General features: G+C 49.8%; 1 protein-coding gene across 2 annotated transcripts in view; it reads left to right on the forward strand.

The window, feature by feature from the left end:
- Window positions 1–694: 694 nt before the first annotated feature.
- Window positions 695–19,363, forward strand: part of AIFM3 (apoptosis inducing factor mitochondria associated 3) — a 60,575-nt gene continuing 41,906 nt past the window's right edge. The window contains exons 1-2 of one of the 2 annotated variants that reach the window (XM_066331109.1): window positions 695–734; window positions 12,300–12,440. In XM_066331109.1, the coding sequence (XP_066187206.1) occupies window positions 12,410–12,440 (31 nt within the window). In that variant the 5' untranslated portion in view covers window positions 695–734; window positions 12,300–12,409. Of the gene's footprint in view, window positions 735–3,766; window positions 3,848–12,299; window positions 12,441–19,363 lie in introns of those variants that run through there. The other variant, XM_066331108.1, reaches the window with a different exon arrangement.

Below are 19,363 nucleotides of genomic sequence, written 5' to 3' on the forward strand. Positions count from 1 at the left end.
TTTGGGTGGTGGGTTTTTGTTTGTTTGTGTTTGTTTGGTTTGTTTTGTTTTTCTTGTAACAACAGTGAGAACTGCAGATTAACAGCCCAGTTAAGCAGCTCATCCCACTTGGACCAGCGAACTAAAGCTGGATATTAAAGACCAGTGATCTGCCTGGAAAGCCTCGGGGACTGTATATTTGGAGTGCAAGAGAGCAGCGACCCAAGACAAACGATCTGGGGGTGCGGGGGGAGAACCTTCCTCTATACCCAGCGTGATCTCAAAAGTCATCCACTGAAAATGAAAACACATTTGTGGCATGTGATAGAAAAAGACACAGAGAGATGCTGACACTGCCAGATGGCATGATGGGGATGGAAAGAGTTTTCTGGGGAGAAGAAAGGTTCCAGGCAGGAGGAAGCGGAGGGTGGTGGAGATCTTTGTCTTCGAGGGGGGAGCAGAGACATGAATCCAGCACGAAAATGTAAAGCAAGTGACCTGGGAAGGGCCGGGCTGGAGTATTTCAGGCGGGCAGGAATATCCCCGGCAGTGGCGGCCCCGTGGGACGAAGCAGAACCAAGTCCCCCGGTGAGCCCGGGCCCAGCGGGGACCCCCCGCCAGGCGTGTCCCGAGGGCGGGCAGGGTGGGCGAGGACCTCCCGCTCCGCGCCGGCGGCGGGGGCGGGTCCCGCGCTCCGCCCCGGCCCGGCCCCGCTCCGCTCCGCCCGCCGCGCCGGCCCCGCCGCTGCTAGCCAGGTAAGCGCCCGGGGGGCCGGGAGCCGTCCCGGGGAAGATGTGAAGCGAGCGGAGCTCCCAGTGCAAGGCCGCTGTCCAGGACCGCACCGCACCTGCCGCCGGGGGGAGCGGTCGGTGGGGGCCGCCGCTGCCCCCAGGAGCCGGGGCACCGGGGGTGTCGGGATTACCGGGGCGCTCGGGCGGGCCCGGGGGCTCCTCTACAGCCGCAGCTGCCGGCGGGGCCAGGATCGGAGCTGGGGGCAGGCGGTGCGAGAGCGCCGCATATCTCCGCATCTCTCCTGAGATGGAGCAAATGCCCGGGAAATCAAAGCGACACGAAAATGGGTCGCGGAGAAAAGCCGCGTTTGTCCTGAGCGGGGTTTAGATCCCTGTGTCATGTCCTCCCACCAGCGTTTGTCCGTGTTTGTCCGTGTTTCGGGGGATTATGATCTCGCCTGGACAGGGGTTAATGTCTTTAAGCTGAAGAAAAGTAGATAAGGTTAAATACTAGGAAGAAATTCTCCGCTGTGACGGTGGCGAGGCAATGGCAGAGGTTGCTCGGAGAAGCTGTGCCTGCTCCATCTCTGGAAGCATCCAAGTCCGGGTAGGACAGGGCTTGGAGAAACCTGGGATAGTGGAAGGTGTTCCTGCCCATGACAAGGGGTGTGGAAAGAGATGAACTTTAAGGTCCCTTCTAACCCAAGCCATTCCATGATCCTTTTGTGTTTCTTCCAACTCATGACATTGTGTGGTTCTATGAACTGCATGGTCTCCTTTGAGAGGGAACATCTGAGTGTGATGAATAGAGCTGGACTGTCGTATTGTAGCTGTTAGTCGTGGAAAACGTTGCCGGGATAAACTCTTGCCCTGCTTCAGCTCCCGTGGGGAACGCAGATTGCTTTTGGGCAATGTGGACCTGGCAGTGACGGCACAGCAGGGGCTTGGCTGCCCGTGGTGGAGCAAATGAGAATTAAAGGTCTCTTGTGTTGTGAAATAACACAGAGCACTCTTCATCCGGTCAGAATTTCCAACATTTATGATTTTTATTGGAAAATGTTTACGATCTGAACGAAATCCCATGATTAATGATTTCCAGTCCAGCTCACAGAGGTGCGCGGAGGGGTGGCCGTGACATTGCTGCCGAATGAGCCTTTAACCTGGAGCCGGTGCCCCTTTAAAGTGGATTGTGCTCCGACACGGCGTTCCCGCTGCACTTCTTCGGGAGCCAGCGGGGTACATTAAACGGCAACTTTGTAGCTCTCTGTGCTGCCGCTGACACAAACTCCTGGTGACAAGGTGAAGTGCCCCGGGGCGCGTCACTCCCCGCCGGCATCCCTCCCTGCCCGCGCTGAGACGGGGCCGTGCAGCCCATCGCTGGGGCAGTGAGCTGCTCTCGCCGTTTTGCAGGGACTTTTGCTTCTGTTTCTTGGGACCATTTAAAAGGAAATCACCCAGCAAAGCCAAACCCGCTGCTTTCTCCAGGTGGGTATAAGGCAAATGTTGGACCCCACCAGGAAGTGGCTGGAGAGGCTTCGGCAGGGAAGGCTATACTGAGGGGGCTGGGTAAGCAAGCTGGAGGACAGAGCAGGAGGAGAAGGAGGGGTCCAGTGCTGCACTGAGGATGTCAGAGTCACCGTGTGTCGGCAGCTGAGGGACCCTGAAGGAGAAGCCAGGCAGCAGGATTGGGATGTGTATTGAAAAGGCAGGAAAGTGGGAATGGGAGGGTTGGGCAGAGGGAAGGGGAGAGTTATCAAGGGGGAAGAATGGGGTGGAAAGCTAGAGAGGTAAAGAGGAGGTTGGGCTGCTAGGGAGACAGGAAAATGGGGTTCCTGTGTGCCAGCCACCTTGATTTTGGCTCATCTGCTCCATGGGCAGAGGGTGGGCAGCAGTGCATTGCATGTCTGCACAAGCAGTGTTGCCATGTCCTGCATGCAACATCTTCGAAGTGGAGGGACAAGAAGCAGTGACATGAACATAGGAGAGGTTCCCCAGCTGGGCATCCCATTCTGGAAAGCTGATCTGCTGGTCTGGGTACCACCAGAGCTAGAGGTTGTGGGACTCTCTTTTCATCTGTTGTAGTGTGATTCCTGACAAAAATGTTAACTTCAGGATGGAGACCATCTGTTTTCATCCTCATAGTATTTAAAAAATACTGTCCTGAAAATATCATCTGTTGTCATGCTCTCTTCTGTGTGACTTGATTGCCTTCCCACTTTTCTCTTGGCAGGCAAGCCTTGTGCTCCTCCCCGGGGTCAGAGCAGGGCTGCTTTGGGTGGTGTTGATAACACAGAGTGCACAGCATGGTCCACGGGGTGGGGGTAGAGCCTTGGGCTCCCCTGTGCTCCAACCATGCCTAGGCTGTGTTCAGAGTCCTGTGTCCAGTGGAGAGAGTTGCTTTTTTTGGCAACAGACTCAGGCTTGCCTTGAAGACAGGGCAGTTTGATTTTGCTGAGCCAGACTTTGTTGGGAAACATGGGGGTTCCTCATTGAGATCATGGGCTGCGGCACACAGGGTGTTGCAGCAGATGGAGGATGGACCTCAGGGGGAGCAGAGAGGGGGGCTGCGGGCAACTTGGGGTGTCAGTAGGACTTTGTGCCAGTGGCTGCTGTGGTTTTTGGGGAGTTGATCTCTTCAGGGTGGTGAGAATGGCCCAGTGCCTCTGGGCTGTGAGACACTGGCAGTGTGGCTGTGTTCAGACAGCTGGAGCCCAAATATTGTTTCACCATGACTCTGCACCATGAGGAGTGTGGTGTGTCCACTGTGGTGACTGTGCTGGCTCCTGCTCTGACAGGCTTTGTGGAGATGGACTGGGACTCTGCCAGACCAGTGGAGACTGGCTGATTTGGGGGAGAGAAGGAGGTGAGCTGTGCCAGAGTGCTGGAGCGCCTCTGGGCTGAAGCCTGGTCCCTGGCAGGATCATTAGGGCCAGGAGGATACTGGAGCAGAGGCAGGTGTACTGCTTGGTGAACTGCAGGACTCTTGGTATCCACCCCATATATTTTTATGAATGCCCTCTACCCACAAAGCAGCTGAAACTGGCTGAGGAGTTGGAAGGTGGAAAGCATCACTGGTGGCTGGAGTTGCACCACTGAGCAGAGATGGACAAGAAATGAGCATGAGACTGTGCATGGTGGTACTGATGTGAAACAAGGGTGGGCCTTCAGGATATGACAGAGAAGCATAGTCTGAGTATACTCATCAAGGACAGGGGGATGTGGATTCACCACTCTAAAGCCTTTCTAATACTGATATAGATGTGGAGGAACCTGGTGAGGGTGGTGGCCAACTGCTTAGCTCTGACTAAACACTATGGGATTCAAACTAGATCAAATCCCCAGAAAAGTGAGAGAAATGGGCAGCCTGTTTCTCTATGAGTCTGGTGCGTGGGGGCTGGTGATGTGGCAGGGGTGCGTGGTGGGTCAGGGTGGGTATGTGTCTGGATGGGATGGAGCCAAGGAGGGTGGTGGCAGGGCTGAGGGATGGGTTCCACTGCTAGGTGCCATGGTGTATGGTGAGGAGGTAGGTGGGAAAGAATGCTCTGGGTCCTGCTGATGTTCAGGACCAGGTAGACCAGAGTCCTTGTGTCCAGGGACTAGAGCCTGGGCTGCCCCATGGGACAGATTGCTTTGTGGGATGGGCTGGAGAGGTTGTGCTGCAATTTGTTTGTAGGGTGTGACCAAAACAAGTCTGCTGCTGGGACTTCTCCATAACTCCTGTTGGCCTTGTGTTAAAGACAATATTTTGCATGTATGGAGAATTGTTGGTGCTGTAGTGGATAGGGTACAGTTTGGGATCAGGGCTTGTTTTTTCCCACAGCAGGAACCAGGGTCAGAGCCAGCTCTTCCCTGCAAGCATGGAGGGTGACACCACATGCTTTGAGACTCCAGCTGCCCCATTCTCTTGTGTTCCTGCTTGGCGGGTATGGGAACCAGCTTGCAGAGCTGGATGTGAAATGGCTGTAACATGCACTTGGTACCCTTACTCTGCAGAGTAGACAAGCAAGTTTTCCAGATGTTGAGCTCAGTCCTTAAACAGAGCAGAAAAGAAATTACTTGACCAGGACCCTTTAGAGACATCCTTGAGGGATGTCTCAATAAGAAACTGCTGAGCTCTTCAAATAGCTGTAACATTGTTCTGAGTCCAAAAATTATCTGTGGAAACTGATAAAACTCCTGAAGGACAAAGTTCTCGGGGCAGAAATAGGCAAATGTTTGCACATAGCAGAACACAGATCCCATAAAAAGAAAATTTTATTGTATGCAGGGACAGTTAGAAAACAGCCGCTCCTGTTTGCTGTGGAGCTGTTGGACGTTGCCTTAGAAGACCTACGCTAGAAGTGACTGAAAGCTAGAAAAACAAAGCTGCCATGGGGAAGAGAGGTGGAGAGATCACACGTACAGCTGGACTCCTGGCCCTGCCACAACAGGGGATCCCTGGCCAGAAACAGCCCTGAGGAGCCTGGCAAGGAGTGACGTTCACAGCTGTAGAGGAAGGCAAAAGCCCCCTGGCACTTGTGCTAATCTCCAAGGCAGACCTTTCCTGACCCCAAACTGGCAATGAGCTGTTCCCTGAGCATGTGAGCACCCCTGTGCCTGACCCCTGCAGCTGTCATCGCTCCAGGGCACAGCAGAGCTGCCTAACCCCATTCCTTCCTCTACTGGAGGCACCTCAGGGGGGCTCAGCACCACAAAATACTCCAGAAGTGGAGTATCATCAGAGCAAAAATTAATTTCCAGTCCCACCAGGAGACCATCAATGCTCCAAAATGTTGTGGAAGTGAAATCTTTCAACATGTCCTGTTCCCATTTTTAATGAGTGCTGCATCTGGCAAATGTGTGGATGGGGAGGTCTGTGGTGGTCTCCAGATGCCTGGAATGGATTTTCTTGTTTTTTGTAAACCACTGAATCTTTCCCATTGATACCCATCTAAAAAGGTCTGGTACTCTTGAGGACACCCCCAGTGTAAGTGAGTCCTGTCATGAATAGTGTTGGGCCCATTCTCCAAAGCTTAAGGCAGAATTAGGGTTTGGCCCAGGCTGGTACATCACGCTGCTCACAGCTGGAATTGGGTCAGATGACCCACTAGAGACCTCTTCCAGCCTAAATCCTTCCATGATCATGGGCAGAAGGTGCAGAGCAGGATGTGCCACCCTGATGGGTGATGGTGGCATCATCGAGTGATGCCACCCTGAATATCAGCATAGTCATGACCGAAGCTGCTTTGGGGCTGCCATGTTAATTCTCCCCGCATTAAAAGCTGCTAAGAGGGCATTTGAATCTCACTCTCTTTGGGAAACAGCCACCCCAGGGCTCACACTGCCTATCTTTCCTTTGTAGTTTTCATCAGTTCTCCAGTACTGAGGAGCTCTCCCTTGACCTTGGGGAAGCTATCCTGCTCATCCTGTGTCATGGTTTGACATTTGCCAAATTTTGTTTATTAGCTGGGAGATAGGACTTTGGGAGAAAAAGGCAAAACAGGCACAACTTAAAAGTAAAAACAGATAGATTTTATTAATATACACTAAAGGAAAAGAGAGAGAAAAAAAAAAAAAAAGAATAGACATTCAAACACCTCCCCACTCCCCCAAACTGTTCACTTTCCCACTCACCACAGAGAGAAAACTATGATTTTCAGTCAGTTGCCACCATTTAAACACGATCCTACATCACCTTGGGAGAGGAGCCTCTCTAGGGTTATGGAGAACACACCACAAGAAAAGGTCTGGTGGCTTTCAGAGATCTGCAATCGCCCGGAATTTCTGCAGATTCTGTGCAGTCTCACCCATATAACAGTTTCCCAAGCTGTTTATGGGCTTCCACATGTTTGGGGTATCATTTTAAGAATGCTTTTCTAGTACAAAACAGGAATTCTCTTCCATCTCTAAATTCACTTCTATCTCAAAAGAGAGACCTCCTTATTCTTTCCCAGGAGCCAGGGACATATTCTAATCAAAATTCTTAATTAAAACCCATGTATATCAATACACACAACCCTTTGGCTAGAGCTTGCATTCCCCAAGCAACATTAGGATATTATAAAAACAGTCCATTTCCCCATAATTCACATCTAGAGAAGTCCGGTCAGAAATGTCCACTTCCTCCACCCCATCTTCAAAACAGTCTTTCTCAGTTCTTTCACTGACTTTTTCAATGCTGTCTCTCTACATTTCAAATGTCTTCCACGGAGGAGGGAAAAGGGTTAAAGTCTTTGCCCAGAGGTTTTTTTCTCTCCAGCGGCTTCTCAGAGTCTCAAGGCCACAGATGATGGTGGGAGGAGGAAGGGAGAGCGCAGGCTCAGGAACACTGATGGACGAAATCTCCTCCACTCCATGTCAGATATCAAGCGACTCAAACCTGGATCAGCTCCCTGGAACTCCGGAGAAAAGTTCTTAAAAGTCTCTCCTCCTTCAGACTAGCGGCTCTGGCAACCAAGGCCCAGAGCACGGCCACCATGGTCCTGGCGCAGGGCCAGACTGCTGGTCTGCAGTCCTCCTCCTCCTCTCCCCATTGGAGGAGCCGGGAGGGGACAGAGGGGACACGGCCAGCCTCACCCACTGTCCCACAGGCAGGGCTCAGCCCGAGGCCCGGCAGGCCTGGCCCCGGGGGGCCTAGCCTGACCCTGACTCACGAGGTGATGTTACCTTTCTGCAGGCTGGAAAAGGAAAGAGACTCACTCACTTGAAAACTTGTGATTTAAGGCTGTGTTTCCAGAGACATAGAAACACTCGCATTCGTCAGCCAAGCTGTCAATCACAATCCATGTTAAACCACCACATCCTGACAGAATGTTTTTGGGAGATATCTCTTGTTGACCTTTGCTTTGAGATCTTGGTGTGTGTCTGAAAAGAGACCTTCCTCATCCTCACTTGTGTGGCTCTTGGCTTTCCATGGACCTGTAGCCCTTCTCCTTCAGACTAGTGATGTCAATGACAAGACAAAAGTCATATCATTGGGAACAAAGAAGGTCCCATATGTCTCACTTGTTCACTGAATTCCAGTGGTTCTTCAGAAACCTCCTCAAAGGTCTTCTAGGTGCTCTTCCAAGTTGTCCCTCAGCTTTCCTCCAGATCCTGCTGCAGAGAACTGCAAAGGAAGCAGAAAGCTCACCTGTATGGAGAAGATAAAAGTCCTTGGAGTCTGGTTTGCTGAAACACATTAGAGATCATTCAGGCATTTCCAGCTGTGGGAGGGAGCCAGTCCAAGCAGTAGTGCCTGGAAGTCAAGAGAGGAGAAAGTCTGACTGAACACGTGATCCTGAGCACCCTGGGAGAATGAAGGTTGGATGCTGGTGATGGCAGGATGGGATTGTCCATTTTTGTCTGCTCTCCTTGGAATGATGGGCATGTTCCTGACCCTTGGGAACATGAATTGTGTCCCCAGCAGACCTAGGGCTGGCTTGGGTGTGTCCCAAGACGAGCACAGGGCAGCAGAGGACATGCAGCTGTGGGAAGACCAGGGCTGTGCAAAGCCTAGAGGATCTGGGATTGTAAGACCCAGGGGCTGAGATGTTTCTTATTCTGGTAGTCACATCCAGGATCCTCAGGAGCTGGCAGCTGCTCTAGCAACTTTTTCTCCTCCATGCTTCAGGCCCAGGGCAGGGTCCTTTCTCTGAGAGCATGTGGTGAGTCGTCACCAAGCCCTTGCCTTTTCTGGCTTCACACCTGCTAGCCCCTGTTGCCAGGAGATCATATCATTCACCTTGATGACACTGGGAGCTCCCACATCACTCTAGGAGAAGAAATTTGGGTCCAGAGCTTGAGAGGAGGTGTTCAGTGGAATGGAGAGGGGACAGAGCTACCTTGAGAGGTGGAGAATCTCCCTCTATCTGTCAAGGGGACCAGGTGAGGGGACTTGTGCTGGACAAGTGGGAAGGGAATGAGAAGCAGCCCTCTTGCCTCTTCTTCTTCTGTTGGCACCCAGGGCTGGTGTGGCCAGGGCAATGGGGGTCAGGGTGATGTTCACAAAAATATGAGTGTGCAGTCAGATGCTTAGTGAGGGGGTCTGGAGGAGCTGGAGAGGCCACAGTTGCAGGTGGTGTCCATGTGCACCAGGCCTCCTCTCACACAGCAGATGAATCATGGCTGAGGGGACTCAGTCAACAGTGGCACAAGTGTGTCTCTGCTCAGTGCTCCACAGAGATCTCCAGCTGGGGCTAGCTGGGACTGCAAACTGACATTTCTGGGAGATGTCCCTGTCATGGGGCATAGCTTGGTGCTCATATGTGTGCCAGAATTCTAGGCGGGTGATGCAGGATTATTTACAGCAGCAGGACAGATGCTGACAGATGCTGCAGCTGGATGGGAAGGACCTAGGTGCCAGGTGAGGAAATGATACTGGGGCAATAAGCAGCAACTGATACTCAGGGATAAAACATTTATACCCATGGTGTAGTAATACACTTATATAGTTATACAGTTGCCACATTAGCTCTTGGAAAGGATTTTAGTCACAGCAGAGCACTTGATTAAAACAGGAGCCTGGGGCACTGCAGAGAGCAGAAGCACAGTGCTAATAATAGCTCTGACAGCACTGCACTGCTCAGAATTGGTGCAGGCTCTGGATCCTGCTCCAAGCCCAGTGGGAAGCGTAGGCTGGAGTGTCCCTGCCTTTGTGCTCTGTTCCTGCCTGCTCATGGCAGATGAGTGCTGTTGGCCATATTCAGGCAATGGGCACTGGGTTGAGCCAGGTGGGCTGTCTGGTCTGATATCCCTGATATTTTGCTGCTGGGCAGGTAAGTGCTCATGGTCAGTAGCACTAGACTGCTTCCCATGTTTCTTCTGTTGGATCATTTTCCCTGTTTCTTCTGTTTGGGAGCAGGCTGGTGTCCCTGGTTCTACGCTTGGGCAGTGCTCTTTGTGGATGATGGAGCTCTGCAGACAGCCTGGTGTAGGACCAGTTCCTCATTCACACAAGAGCTTTTAGGGATGGGAGTAGTATGTTCTTCAGCACAACAGTTGCCTCATATTTTGGTATGAGGCACGCCTTCTTGCCCTCTCTGAGCAGATGCTGAAGGTGTTCCTGTTCAGCTGTGTGCCACAGAGTGTTGTTTTGCTCAGGGAACAGATGATGAACTGGTTTACTGAGCGTGGACACCTTATTCAGGTCAAGCTGTCACCCTTTAGGATCTAGCAAGGTTTTACAGGTGATCCTGTGTTCAGCTACATTGTGTTATATATGGGCTTATTTCCTTCTCCTAACTGAGCTTATGGTTTAGGCCACAAATCCTTCAGGATCCAGCTCTGGATTGATACTTCTGGATGCCGCTAGCAGATACATGGCCCTGTTGTGTCCTGAGTTGGTCCGACAGAGGAGGCTGGTGCCTTTCTGCAACCAGCTGAGTCTTGAGTGACTCTAAAGCATTTTCACATGCTTGCTGGGACTGAGGCTGGGAGCAGCCAGATGGCTTCTCTTCTGATGGCATCAGCTGAAATCCTACCAAGCACCATTTTGGTTTTGCCTGGTGAACTCTTAAGAGTGGAGAAGGGACACCTCTGATAGCAAACACTTCCCTCTGACCCGCTTTGGGTGTTGCAGATGCCTCAGTGCCTTGGAAACGCTGGAGGGATGGTCAGTGAAGAGATTAGGAGATGTGAAGTGGGTTTGAGGGGATGGCTGCAGATTGCCATCTTTAAGGTCCAAACAAAGCAAAGGCATCTCGGATGAATGGCTGACATTCTGACATTCAGGAACTCTGGCATTCTCCCAAGTCCTTGTTAAAACCAGCAAGACCAGCTAGAAACCAGTCCCACATCAGCATCTGTGGGAGGGTTGGATAAATTGGAGTGATTCTCTGGTGTATTTGGGAGCCACCCTTCTGCCATCCAACCCACTACCCGTCCAGAGGTCCCTGCTGTGGTCCCCCATATGTGCAGCATCCCAAGGGAATGCTGCAATAGTGACAGGGCAGTGCTTGCCTAGGGCATGAGCCTGTCTTGCTACCACGGTGTCCACTTCTGCCACAGGAAATCCACTGTAAGGAGCTGGTATGAATTACTGGGGACTTGATTTGCTTCCAAGGCACTAGTGGCAGTATTTTATTATATGCACTAAATTGTTGTCCTGTATCACTGATAGATACATCTGTGACTCAAGATTTGGTTTGCCTCATACAAAGCCATTTTCTCTTTCTCTCTGCTGGTTCTGGCAAAGGGCCCTACAGCAGCTACTGCATGTGATGTCCCCACTCCATTTTCCCCCACTGCTCTCAAATCTTCCTCTGCATTATGCACCTTCTTACATGGCATCTTTTTTTTGCATTTGCTCTTGCATAAACAATGTCATGCTACTTTCCTGGGATGCTCTTGGGAGAAGAGCTTTACCCTCTGTGTTTAATAATCCCTCTTTGCAGAATATCAAATAGCACATGCCTACTTTCCACAGTGGGCAAAGCACTGGGCTTGTGTTCCTCTATAGCTTGGATTGCTTAGTCAGCATGATCCAGGCCCTGAAGCTCCTTCTGCAGCACAGCTGGGGCTTGGCAGAGGTGATGCTATGCATGGAAGGGGAGTTTAAAGGTGTGTTTTGGAGGGATATAGCTGAAAACAGAGGGAAACATCCTGATATTTTGGGTTGATGTTTAAGCTAAGGAGAGAAGGTGCTTGTTATCTCTCTCCTGGCACTTCTCTAATTTCTTCTCATTGTAAAGATCTTGAGGCATTTTCTAAGCTACAGAAAAACCATACTTGGCCTGTCTCAAAATATAATTTGGAAAGTGTTTTTAACTTCCTGCCCAGATCAGAGGGCTTTTTGAAAAATATATGACAAAACCATAGTAAATCAGTTCAATTCAGGTAGGAATCAGTAAAACAAAAGAAATATACTGTTTTATTGCCAGTGTGTTGGATGACTCTATGCTGTTTTCAGTCATGGAATGAAATTGGAAATGTTTATCCAAATTCTTAGTCTGGACCAAATCTGAGAGCACCCCAAGTCAAAGCTAATAAGAGAAACACAACTTGACCTTAAAAACTAAAAAACAAAAAACAAAACAAAGCACCAAAAAACCCCCAAACCCTAAAAAACTCCCCTCAATATTGTAGAAAAAGGAGGCTGATGCAAAATGGTCTGATATCAAAATTCATTCCTCAAAATAATTAATTGTTCCTAAGTCAATGGCAGTTCCACAGGAATGAGCATAACTGGCACAGGGGAACTTGCAGGACTGTGTAATAGAGTGGCCTCCTTTTATTCAATTTTCTAATAACACAAAACCCCCAACTGAAATGTATTTATGGTTCAGTCATTGTATTTAGGCTGTGACTTGTGTGCTTAGAGCTTTAATTCCCAAAGGCAGGGCTTTGGGAAGTTATCAAAGTCTGGCCATAAATGATATGAGGGTTTTTGTAATTAACTTTGATGACTGAATGTATAAACTTCTGAATTTAACGGTGTCTCTCAGCACGGTGACCTCAGCAGCTCGTTCTCTCCACGTCCTTCGGGTCACCGGGGTACCCACGGTGTGTGCCCGCAGTGCTTCCGACATCTGTGGGCACAAGCCGCAGCGCTACCACGGGTTTGCTTCCCCTCGTTGCCGCACCCGCCTTCCGGCCGTACCAGCTCTCACGGAACTTTTCTACCCAACGCAGGTGGGGATCGCCGCGGGAGCTGGGACACGCGAGCTGGCCCTGTACCATGCGAGGATGTGCCCGTGCCCTCGCTGACCTGCCCACCCCCGCTGCCTGTCCCGCTCGCCACCATGGGAGGATGCTTCTCCAAGCCCAAACCAGGTGACTGCGCTCCGACCTCAGCTCCCCAGCCCCCTGTCCCCATGGGAGAAGTAGGTCAGCGGTGGACGCTGGCCGGGGGAATGTTAATGCTCAGCTCCTGCAGGGAGGATTACTGGGCTCTTAATCCCCCCAAATTCCTCAATGCTCTCACTCCCAGGCAAGGGAGCTGTGGGGGGTTGCAGCAGTGCCAGGGGGGGTGGATGGGAGGGGAATTCACCCTGTACCATGACGGAGGCATCTCTGCCTGGTCATATCTCCTTGTTCTTCACCACCCACCTGCTTCTACTTTTTTGCCTGATATGGAGCAGGGTTGCTCCCATGGTGCACCAGTGTAGGTTTGTGTGACAGCTGTCCCAGCACAGACACATGGGACTCCAGCATCTTCCTTCTGCCACAGCTTTGTCACTTACTGGACGGCCCTTTCTTTTTCCCCTGTGGGAAGGGAATGATCTGGGAAGGAGCAGGCCAGGTCCTGGAGCTGCTCTTTTATTGGGATTTTATTTTCTTCGTGAAGCTTGTCCATCTGTAATGCTTTTGGTGGAGAAAGCAGCTGCAGACATCTGGACATCAAGGAATCTCCCCTTGCCTGGTACATTAGTTCCTTGGCTGGGCTGGGCTACCTGCTCTGTACGGTTCGGGGAAGATCGGGTGTATGTGCAGGGGGCAGGGGTGGTGCCACCCTGCCCAGGCAAACTGGCTGCTTAAGGGGGGTCTGGTGTGGAAGTGTCAAGCCTTGTCCTGAACAGGCTGGACATGAGCAGGCACTATGTGCTGACCCATACTCATCACCCTTGGCAGCAGCTGCATGGCTCCGACACAGATCCCCAGGGAGCAATGGCTGGTCCTGTCGGTGTTCCCAAAGCTACCATGGAGGAGTGCTCCAAGCTCCCATCCTGCAGCTTGTTTTGGCCACCTCAGAGGGAGCTTAGGGTGACCTTGCCCTTGTTACTTGCTTCTGCCCCAGTGCGAGGGGAATCAGAGAATGGTGATAATCTATCAGACAAACCAGCATCCCTGTGTAGCCTTTGTGGGTGGAGAGATGTCTTCTGGGGACCTTTTCTTGGCAATTTGTCTTCACTACCTGAGGGAGGAGGGATTTCAGGTTGAAGGACTAAACAGGTCAGAAGGGAGATAGAAGTTGTGACTCACTGAGCCTCCATGGAGTGAGGTCCTTGCCTTTCTGCAAGGCACAATGAGAAAATAAAGGTGGTTTTCTGCCCCTGACCTTTACTGTGATTATGTTATGGGTCACGACGAAGGTAATACAGCACTGGACACTCTCACCTGTAAGTTTTCTCTGTGAAAGCCCTGTTTATGTTTCCTTAAAATGTTTGAGGAGAAAAAACACATCTAGGAATAAATTCCTTTGTTTAACTAAACTTGTGACAAACTCTGCTGTGAGCTAAATTAAGCTCCACTTAATTTTGTATCTTATCAGCAAAACTGTGTAATCTTGGACCAGTGTTGGAACACCAATGTTCTGCAGGCATCTTTCCTGAGCTGCAGGTTTTTGTCAAGAGCTGTATTTGCATAGCAAGGCCAAATGCCTGAAAATGCCACTCTGCAATGCACCTCCATCCGTCAGCTCTGGTTTGGATTAGCAACTTCAAGGGTTTTGCACAAGCCTTCCACAGCCCCTGGGTAGCTCAGCACTGACTGTGAGGCTTCATCCCAGGCTTATAAAACCTGCAAAGAGGTAAACAGAGGCATTTGAGGATAGTGATTGTTCTAGCACAGGGTTTCATATGGGAATTGTACAGTATTAGAGCCGAGTACTGGACTTCGCTATTTGTAGGAATTGACCTGTTCCTTGTCCAAATAAGCAGGGACAGAATAGACCAATTTCTCCATTAGTGCTGTTTCAACATGAAGGGAATATTTTAGATGCAGCCTGAAGTGAACAGAATTGATTCAGGCACTTTTTCAAGGTGTACATGAGGTCCTTATTTGCTCCATCTCTTTCATTACAAGAGACCTTCAGTCGCCCTAAGCACTCTCAAGATAACCTTGGCACTGTGCACATACCACCTTTTGATGGGCAGATGAGTGATACAAGAGTTCTGGGGAGTGGAGTCCTGGATCCCTAAATAGCTGTGCTCACTGTGCTGTGAGGTCTGGCTGCTGCTGAAGCACCCATAACCCTGTCCGGATATTTCAGTGTTTAATTAAGAGCTTACATTCAAACAGTGAAGTAATCTGTTATCTCCTGCGCTGCAGTCCCGTGATGCTGGATCTCTTCTGAAGGCCCAGTTCTCAATCTCTGCATAATTTTCTCGTCGGGTATGTTGGTGTGATGCATTGGGGATGAGCTGCCCAGCTGGCAGACTGTGTGGTATCCCAGCACCTGCTCCCACAGCACAGCCAGGTCAGGATAGTGGGTGACAGGAACCATCTGTGTGAGCTATGGCAGCTCTGTTTCTGTGCTGGGTATGGGAGAGTGGCTTCAAAACCTATAAATTGTGATTCTTCTTCTTCTGCTGGGCTCAGTGTCTGATGATGGGGCAGAGTAGTTGCTTCCCAGTGCATGGAGTGTCTGGGGGTGGGCTTCACCCTTGCATGGAGGATGCATTTAGCAGGGAATGTGCTCCCTTCCCATGGATGCTGCACACTGCTGGAGAGTGCTGGAGGGGATCCTGTTGGCTGTGTGACCTGAAGCTGGCTCTGAGCTTGTCCCCAGCCTTGGTTGGTAAGTTTGAACTCCTGGTTTTGGACTGTAGCATTTGCTGACAGAGCATCTGGAGAGGGAGAGCAGACCCAGGCACATTTGACGTGGTCATTTTGTCATTGGCTCTGTCATTTTTAACAGAATGACAGAATCATAGAATGGTTTGGGCTGGAAGGGTCTGTAAAGACCAAGTACTTTCAACCCCCTTCTGTAGGCAGAGTCACCTTCCACTGAACTGGGTTGCTCCAAGCCCTGTCCCATCTGGCCTTGGAAGGAGGGGAAAAGTGGTCCATAGAAATGGAGTGTCTTTGAGACCACCTGAAGTCACTGCCATTGGGGCCTCTAGTTGAGGTGGGGTGGGTGAGCCCAGGGGATGCCTGGAGAGTGCAGCTCTGGCAGGGCACAGTGAGCCCCAAACATGTCCTGTGGTGGTGGATTTACTCTGTGCTATCTTTGGGAAAATAAACCCTGCTGGGGTAAACAAATTTCTGGCTGTGCCTGCTGGTCCCTCAAGCATCATCCCATGATGCATTTCTGGTTTCCACCGCTCCCAAAGCTCCTGGCACCATACACCTGTTCCTTCCCCTCAGCATTCCTCTTCCCTGTGCCTGCAGCCCTGAAGTGGCACACCCTGAGGCATCGCAAGGTTTTGGGGCTGGAGAAGTCAGACACATTGCTCTCCCCTTGCCAGCTCAGCTCCTCTATCCCCTCCCTATACCCAGGCATCTTCATCTTATCCAGACTCTCCTTGGCTCAAGTCAGCTCTTGGCTCATGTCAGTTCTCTCTGCCCATATTAACTCAGTATTTTACTGGTTTCTAGTATTTTAACTATTGGGTACCTGGAGGTACCGCCTTTCAATGATCCAATATCCATAATTTAACTTTAGCCTCCAGAAGGGCTCTGAGCCATACTGGGAACCCAATCCCGTGATAAAGAAGTATTAGAGCATCTAATTGCCCTTATTTTTTAAAACTAATGCCTGTGACTCTGCACTGCAGCCCGGCCACTGGCTAGCACCCTGCTTTGGGATCGATGTCAACAGTTCCAGCCTCACATCTAAAGTACCTCTCCAAGAGCAAGCAGAGGCTTATACTTGTCCCACAAGGCTGTGAATAGTGATGGAGAAGGAATAAATTTACAAGAGATATAATGGGATATTAAGCACTGACCACTTTGTGTATGTGACATCAAGGCAAACCACAAGAACATTGTGGCCACAAGAGAGAAGCGACATCTGAGCCAACTGTCGTAAATGGTGTTGGGACATGGCTCATGACTGTATGTGACGTATCCCAGCAGTGCCCAACCTAAAGGCTGAAAATCTGGGAGAAAAAAATTGGGTCAAAATTTATAGTCATGTCAAGAGTCTGTATTTTAAGTGATTCTGTGACTTTGAGGAGCTGACTCAGGATTTTCAGGTAGTGAGAGCTTGCAGTGCTGAGATGTGCGTGGATATGTGATACGTGATATGAGCACTTGCTAATGCTCAGCTGGTTCCTCTGCTTTTTTCTATATTCTTATAAAATATTTGAAGCACTGGCCTTTTGGTTCTTCATCTGTGTAATGTGTATCTATTGAGATATCTTAAAAATGTGCATGAACTTTCACAAACACATATACACACATATGTATGTGTATAAGGGATATTGGTGGCACAAGCAGGCACATCTCTGTCTCTTTCTCTCATCTACATCTATACCTATACATACATATATACATCTCTGTATTTTTATCTCTATCATCTATATCTTTATGCCCATATCTATATATCAATATCCATATTTATATCCATAACTCTACCTATATTCCTGAGGAGTTGACTACTGTCTAGATTTGTAGTCACATGCCTAAAACTTTCCAAACAGTTTGTTTTAAGGTCCAGACCCTCAGTTGTAGGATATGGCTGTCAAAGAGCTGGAACACACTGGCCCCAGCCCCATTGTACCTGTTGGATTTCAGAATTAAACTTGAGCTTATAAATACTTCATTTAAATGTCATTTTCCCTTATGCCAAGTGAACCCATTTGCTGGATCAGCTCAGGTGCTGCTTAGCCCTGGATTCCTGGAGGGATCATCCCTTGGGAATGCTGGTTTCAGCCAGAGGGACACCCCATGAGGGGCTGAGAAGCAAAGAAGGAGGATAAGATGGGAGTCAAAAGGATTGCTGAGAGGCAAGTGGGATATGCCCCCCCATAGAGGCAAGTGGTTAATTGTGGGAACCAAAATAGGAGAGGAAAGATTTTATAACCCTTTTTCTTTTCCTGTGGACATTTGTCCAACAGTGTTGGTGGGTGCCAAGTGGGGGTGGCTGAGTGCCAGAGACCTGCTGCTTCCTGCATATGTTTTTCCAACTGAGGAAGAAGGGAAAAGCTCAGAGCTACCATTTCCTTCTTCATCCCTGCAGGTTCATTTGCCTGTGAATCAGTGGGCACATGTGCTCACCTGGCCCAAATGTGCTCTGGAAAACAAAGTCCTGGGGCATCAGCCAAGTGAGAGACGGGAGTTGTTCCCTGCAGGGTGCATTCATTGATAATCCATGTCCCTCTCACAATTAGGGATCAGAGCCACCGCCTTTACCCAACCTTTGTCGCATCCGTAAGTGACATGGTCTAACTCCACAGTCTGGCTGCAAGGATGCACAGCCACATTTTCTGCAGATTGACTGTGAAATCATATGACATCAGCCTCCTGTTTCTTGGGTCGAAAGTATTTCACTGGGACAGGCATAAATGAGTATTCATTGTATTTTCAAAACTCTGTCCTGAAAAATCCATGTCTGCTTCTCCCAATGCCCTAGGAAAGCAGTGCTCCTGGAGAGCAGCCTCTTCACTGGGTGCCTGTAGCAGCTGGGCTGCTTCTCTAGAGCTCTAGGAATAGATTTGCTCGTAGCAATGTGGGTTTTTTTAATGCATGGTGCTGGCTCTATTCATTTGCATTAACTCCTGCAGCTGCAAGAGCACAGCAGAAGGTGACGTTTTCTGTTGGTTCAGTGTTCATACACAGAAAATCACTTTCCTGGATCTGTCTGTCACTTAGTTTCCTGAATCCTGCCTGGGTGAGCACAGGGGTTTGGCACTTTGGCAAAAAGCCATATATCCCTTGCCTTGCTGAGCAGGCACAAACAGCAGAAATGCGCAGGACTCCTGAGACAGCCACCTGCCTCCAGGGCCTGCATGGCCATGGCCACTTGCTTTTCTCCCTCCCAAAATGAACGACCTTCTCTCTGGCTTGTTCTTCCATTGTTCTCTCAATATTCTTACAATAAAATTTTTGGACAACAAATGAGGCTGAGAAGACCCAGTATCCCTGTAATTCACAAGTCTGGCTGAAGGGCTTTTTTTCACCCTTCCTCTGCCTTTCCTTAACATGTTTAGTTCATGAACTTTAACTTTTATCTTCTGTACAGATTTTTCTGTTTGTGATATTTTTAATGTATTTGAGATACTTCACCAGTCCCCTTGCTTGCTATAGAACTCCCTGGCATTTATTATATTAATGACTTTAGCTTGATGAAGTCCCTAGGAGATAAAGTGATGTTTTCCACTTTGTGATGTGAGAGCTCATCAGTGGCTTCTGATGCTGCTGTGACCAGTTTGCCCAGCCTGGACATGGGGTGGAGCATAGTGGTGTAGCTGAAGGGGCCTGTGGAGAGGGTGGGTGAGTGCTGCCCCTTCAGGGAGCTCGTATGAACACAGAATGACAGAGTGATTTGGGCTGGAGGAGGTCTTAAAGCTTGTCCAATGCTACCCTCTGCCATGGGCAGGAACACCTTCCACTATCCCAGGTTGTTCCAAACACCATTGAATCTGGCCTTGGACACTTCCAGGGATGGGGCAGACACAACTTCTCTGAGCAAACCTGTGCCAGGGCCTCACCACCTTCCCAGTAACTTTTGCATGTCCTCACCTGGGTGGCTGAGGATAGCACCTTTGCTCTCGGCTGTCTCCTTGAGTCCTCTGGTCCTCAGTACAGGGATGATTTACTGTCAGACCTGTTCACTGGTGTACACATGAGAAAAATGGACCATCCTTGCTTCTCTCACCTGTTGTTGAAGAGTCACTCTACACTCAAAACCTGATGTGGAAATAATTCTTGATATTTCTAGTTCCTTATTAATTGGTCTACATCTAATAAGGCAGCTTTATGCACCATGCAGTGTTGGCTTTCTCTTTCAGTTAACATTGCCTACAAACAATTAAAGGGGTTTTTGAAGTCTGTCTGAGCCCCAGAAACCTTGGCCTGCTTTGTATGGAGCT

Source organism: Sylvia atricapilla, chromosome 17 (assembly GCF_009819655.1).
Source record: "Sylvia atricapilla isolate bSylAtr1 chromosome 17, bSylAtr1.pri, whole genome shotgun sequence".
Taxonomy (NCBI): domain Eukaryota; kingdom Metazoa; phylum Chordata; class Aves; order Passeriformes; family Sylviidae; genus Sylvia; species Sylvia atricapilla.